The 6,000-nt window shown below is 39.9% G+C and overlaps 2 protein-coding genes across 2 annotated transcripts; one reads left to right on the top strand and one right to left on the bottom strand.

Moving 5' to 3' along the window:
• Nucleotides 1-2,328: 2,328 nt before the first annotated feature.
• LOC124224829 (endocuticle structural glycoprotein SgAbd-8-like) lies at nucleotides 2,329-3,074 on the bottom strand. Its single transcript, XM_069138180.1, has 2 exons — nucleotides 3,066-3,074; nucleotides 2,329-2,667 (listed from the first exon to the last, which is right to left on the bottom strand). Exons 1-2 carry the CDS (start codon nucleotides 3,072-3,074, stop codon nucleotides 2,329-2,331), a joined length of 348 nt encoding a protein of 115 aa, XP_068994281.1.
• Nucleotides 3,075-4,773: 1,699 nt separating this feature from the next.
• LOC124222991 (endocuticle structural glycoprotein SgAbd-5-like) lies at nucleotides 4,774-5,694 on the top strand. Its single transcript, XM_046634572.2, has 3 exons — nucleotides 4,774-4,782; nucleotides 5,071-5,192; nucleotides 5,335-5,694. Exons 1-3 carry the CDS (start codon nucleotides 4,774-4,776, stop codon nucleotides 5,534-5,536), a joined length of 333 nt encoding a protein of 110 aa, XP_046490528.1. The 3' UTR covers nucleotides 5,537-5,694.
• Nucleotides 5,695-6,000: the final 306 nt, after the last annotated feature.

Below are 6,000 nucleotides of genomic sequence, written 5' to 3'. Positions count from 1 at the left end.
ACAAAAACTTGTACATTTTTAGTCCTGTTTCAATGATAATTGCTAGAATTTAATATGTATTCCAATCTCAAACGGTACCTCGTTGTATTGTATTTTTGGAATGCCAAAAAGGAAATTTTATTTGTCGACAAAAAATATTCAAGACTTTCGCTTCAACGTAGCTCTGGAAGAGGTCGACTCATTCTTACGGTACGAAATCCGAATCTCCGAGTACTTATCGGAAGACGGGCAATTCATAAATCGAATTATAATCACAGCTCCATTAGCATAGAAAGCGCGTCGTTTAGGGATAATCCAATATTAACTGCCATTTCTTTCCTCTTTATTCCCCGTCAAGATTTTGTCTCAATTCTGTCTCACGGCTTTCGAAATAAAACACAGACACTACTCGAGCTTCAGCGGACTATCCATCTGCGTCGACAAAGTGCTCGCCGGAAGCATTGAAGCGTCACGAGCTTCGGAAATGGATCGCAATGATCTTTCGTTTCTCATCTTGAATCATTATTTTTTCTATATAAAGACGTCGAGCCTGATGTTCCGTCTAAATTTTTCTCGAGCATTAAACGATTCTCCCCGAGAAAATTCGACGAATAACGAATGAAATCGTCCATCCTTTTTCAATAGTTCCTGAAACAGACGCAGACAACTTACATTTACGTAGGGTGTGAATCTATGAAAATGTAAATAAAAAAAAAAAAAAAAAAATTCACTCCAATTCAACGACTTCTGTTTCGATTAAACAATTAAGTTACATGCGCCATACACCGTCCAAACAGGCTTTAAAGTTTCAGACGGTATCCGAGATGAAATTCTCACGGTAGACAGCATCGCGAGTGTTTGCAACCAAAAGTAACGTTGACGGCGACCTTAAAAACACTTCACTTGGCGATACAAGGTGTAATATACGTATACACATGCGTTTACCTACACATATGTATCGTATACATGTACGTGGAGAGACGGAGCATCTTCGCGTTCAAGTTGCGCAATGTTACAACTGAGGCGACTGCTCGAACGAACTTAAGTTTAACGTGATATGGACCATGCTGCCTCAGGCAAGTCCCGGAATGGCCGTCATCCTGATTTTGCCTCGGCGATGCGCGGTTGTAATATGAAGCGTCTTGAAAATACGACATGTGTATGAAACTCTGCAGCAAAAGGTATAAAGTCGCGGAGTGGGTGCAGCGTTGTGGTCTTTTGAAATCAGCATATCGGCGCAAATGGCTCTTGGTAATAACGCGATAATAACATATCGCCGCGTTTTAATAATCTTATCTATTATACATTGATCAACTCTGTACGTTCGGGCTGTTTGCCTAATTCTGACGACATAAATTATACGCCAAATTGACACCACTATTCGAAGCCGTGCTAATTCACTTTCTTACTACATTACACGCTCCGATCAGTCGCAAGATCAGCCTCAAAATTTCAAATTTATGAATCGACCACGAACCCCTTTCGAAATCGCGTATAATGGGAATTGAAACCGGTTAAAATTTTCACCAGCACTGACCCTGATATCGAATATATGTATATAATTATATATATATATATATATGTATATGTATATGTATATTTACACACATGAAAGAAAAGAATGTGCAGGGGCTGACGGAACACTACCAATATAATAATTATGCACGTGTGCACGTGAAATCGCAAGACCTTTACCCTTAATTATACACCGATCATCCTTGCTTTAATATATATTGTTTTTAATCGTACGGATCCTTGGGTCAACCAGCCGGTGGAAAAGATGGGAATCAAAGTTCAAACAACTTTCATAAGCCTATTGTGACGTACCACGAATTATCAACTTAATCGTCTCCGTTCGGTAACACTCACCTATTCATCCGGTTCGAAAATAGCTGATAGCTCGATGTCGTTATGCAGCGAACTGCCTTAGGTCATAACGAACAGAGGCTACGAATATCCAGGTTCTATGATGCGGTCGAAATTTCTGTCACAATCCACGTTACGATTAACGAGCCAATCGATCTCCTACTCAGGCATCGATTCCGCGAAGCTGTTCGCGCGAAGCGACGTAATTTTTACAACGGTGACGAGAAAAAAAATAAATAAATAAATGAAAATGAAATCTTCAACAAAAGCTGAAAACGGCAAGAGGTATCGGTTAAGTTTGTTTCAAAATTCTTTCAATAACAACAAGACAATACAGTCGTTCGTTACTGTAAAAATCGTAATTTATTAAAATGGTTTCATTTATCGATAATAAAAAAAATTTCGTTGGATACTTTTTTAAAACATTTTTATTCAACCGTCTATATCTACGTCAACTCCACGTTTATTTAACTTAACAATCATCTACGAGGCCGCGTTGGGGTCAGGTGCCACCGGCAAGTGACTGCCCTCGGCGTGGAAGCCGTTGCCGTCGGCGGTCCACGTTTCCTCGATTAACTGTCCGTCGGGAGCGTAGTACTTGAAGGATCCCTTCTTTACGAGGACGAATCCGTCTTCCTTGGAGTTGGGGACCAGAGCACCCTGTTCGGATACTTGGGTTCCATCGCCGGTAAGGTAGCTCAGAGCGAACTGCCCGAACTCGTCATGGGTCTCTTGGAAGTCCAGGATGGGTACGACTCCGGGGGTGAGCTGATTCTGAGGACGAGCCACGGCGACGGCGGCTAACGCGGCGAGGACGATTGCCTGTCTCGAGAGAAAGGGACGGTTAATTTATAGACCCAGAAAACGAAACAGCGTTAAAAACTACCTCGGAATGCTCTTACTGATAATAATCAGCCCGAAGCTTGGCTCTTCGTTTGGGTTTTGTTTCGTAGGTATTTTTTAGGAAAACAAGGAGTGTACTGAATATTAGCACCGAGAAAGAATTTGTTGAATATTACCAAATATGACGAAGGAAATGTGTGTTGATTTATTATTTAACTAAACGTGGTGATCCGTTAAACCAAAAAAATTGTCAGAATAAGAATTTCGCTCTTTGGATAAAACGATGCTTGTTCGAAATCACAAGAATTTTCTTCAGCCACTTTGGGTTAGATTCAACAAATTTTTCTTTCTACGCACAAATATGACGTTATACTCACGACTTTCATGATGAAAGTTTAGCTTGGCTTGAACAGAACCGATGGGGTTCTTTGGCGGGCTGCGGGTAATGTGTCGGTCAAATTGAAAATTTCCTCCTATTTATACGACAATGAAACTCCGATCATTATTTCTAAACGTTCACAGTTATTTAACCACTACCACCAAATAACCCCTTTCACTTTACCCGAGACTGCAAGACGAACAACACAGTCAACACAGTTTACACAGGGCGAAAATTTCCCTCGGGCGACAGATCGTACACTTTCCCAATTCAAATTTTCCGTCGCGTCGATAGTTGTAAAACGTTTTCTACGTAGCTTTAACCGCGGTGCGACGTTCATTTCGAAAATGGAAATCAGTTCGAGACAAATTTTAACGACCAAAGCGCATTGAGAATCCGAACAAATACGCGTGATTCGAACTCTTTTACTCGTTTGAAATTCTCGTCCCCGCAAAATTGTTAAAATGAATTCGATTAGATTATTTCATATTTGAAATGCATCGTTCTGTTCTTAACACCGAAATATCACAATTTTCTTTCCACACAATTCACATGCCGGTAAGCATCATTCTCACATTAGGCTGTATTACTGTAACGTACAACATAAGCATTAATTATTTCATTTTTCGTTGTAATTTTTATGACTTTACAAATCGATTTAATCACTTAATGTACAATGGAGACATTGTGTCATTGATACTTTCCTTTTTTCATAAAATATATTATGTTACTCGTTTTATGGTATTTTATATACAATTTTTTGTAAACGCCGTTTAAATTGTATCAGCATGCATCGAATACTTCAAATTTTGATTTTTTTCGATGGTACCCTATATTAAAAAAAAAACCGAAATTACAAGTTTTTATGCAACTTGTATGTAAAGACCTGTAAATTTAAAATTTCTCCATCAAAACCTTGACAAGATCGTTGCGTGGGTTTTTCGAGACCGACAGACCGGCATTATTCTAAAAACCTGCTTTGAAATTAGTTAAAGTCACTTTTAACAACAACCTATACTTTTCGTGTATCACCATCAGTGGATAAAAAATAAAAAAGACAAATAATTTATCTTGAGAAAATGGTTACGGCTGCACGCATCCAATGCCCAATGAAATCGATGAATAATTACAAGATCACATGAATTTCAGTTAGCCACCATAACGTGCATTTTTGTTTTCCGTACAGATTTCATCCAAACTAAGAAGTTAAACAAAAATGAGTTGTTGTCTATAGTAGGAGTCTTGAAAAAGACTTTCATCTGGCTAACTCTGCTATGATTTGGAGTAAAACGTGACCGACTGAAATCCAACATGAAGTTTGAGACAAATTGATTCTTGGTAAATTATTATACGTTGTCGATCAAACTTCGACTGCAAACGTTCACTTACATAATAATCGAATACTTACCATGATAGTCACACTGAAACCGAGCAATTATCGAATCATTAAAATTATACGCAGCTATCGACATTCAAGCGGATTTCAAATTTCGTCCAAGCCAGCATTGGAAAACACATCGCGCGACATGTTTTGATCGCTGTAATACATATATATATATATATATATATATATGTTCATCCGTCCGAAGTGCACGTACGACATTTGTCCCGAGGGTTCTTTCTGTTCGTTATAAATACTCAAGTTTTACAAGAGTTTTTAACAGTTCGAGCCGATACGCACATTAGCAACGACCTTTTATCCCAACATGAAAATTGTGAGTACAGTTTCACACTTGTGACAAGAATTGTTATCAGCAATTTTCGAGCCATGACAGTTTCGAATAGTCAAAACTACTCTTTACCCTCGCTCTTCGGGCTGCACGGGAAAATTTATAATCCGTCGACTACGTTCCAACTCGCACGCATTCAACTCTCGTGTAGTGCGACGGCAGATCTATTATCAAGTTGAATTAACTGCAGGCCAACGTATAATATCAGTGGTCTTCTTCGGCCGGATTTGCATCCTGATTTTTTCCATTCGCTCAAGTTCATTGTATCCACAGGTTCTGGTCCTCGCTGCCCTTGTGGCCGTTTCTGTAGCCGCACCCCAAGGATTTGTATCCACGCCAATTCCGGTGCTCCAATTCGACGAAAGCCGCGACGAGTTCGGACAATTTGCATTGACGTGAGAATGAGGAATTTTTCAAATTTCATTTTTCCATCTGGTGTGCAATTGAGACCAAGTGGAAATTCTTACGTTAAATGTGTGCAGAGTGAAGAGAATGTCTACTAAAATTTTTCCTACGTTCTTTTACTCGATATTATAGCTACCGAACTGGAAATGGAATCACCGTAACGCGTGAGGGATCGTTGAAGCCGACTGCTGACGGAAAAGACCACGTCCTGATCCAATCCGGATCCCAAACTTACGAGAGCCCTAACGGAGAAAAGATCACGGAGACCTGGACCGCCGATGAAAATGGATACATAGTCGAGGGTGATCACATCCCCAAAGCCTCGAGTGCGTAATTTTTTCAACTTGACGACATTTGATAACCAGAGACCAGAGCGGATAGTTTTCGGTAATTTGAGAGAAGGCTAGAGCAAGGGAGGCTCTGACCAAACATCATCAACGGTTGTCGACAAGCGGCCGAGAAGTTTTGGGTAAAAATGATTCCATTCGAGGTGCATGGTTATCAAGCACGCGATTATCCCGAAAGTATCCCCTCTCGACTCTACGTCGTCCTATTTGTTTGTCAATAAAATGTTTCGACTTATAATAAAATATTCCTTTGACAAAGAATGTGAATAAAAGAAAGTTTAATATAAAAGTTCACCGGATTCACGCTTCAAATACTTCATTCGACGTTTCGCGTTCTCGAGCTTCGACTATAGACGTGTTAGTGATCGGAACAATGGTCGAGCTACCAGCCGCCACGTGCGAAAAGTATCGACTCACCATCGCCAAGTATCATATTGACTTGTTAAAGCCG

This window comes from Neodiprion pinetum, chromosome 1, assembly GCF_021155775.2.
Source record: "Neodiprion pinetum isolate iyNeoPine1 chromosome 1, iyNeoPine1.2, whole genome shotgun sequence".
Classification (NCBI taxonomy): Eukaryota; Metazoa; Arthropoda; class Insecta; order Hymenoptera; family Diprionidae; genus Neodiprion; species Neodiprion pinetum.
Note: the sequence above shows the minus strand (reverse complement) of the source record. Positions and strands in the feature narration are given on the sequence as shown.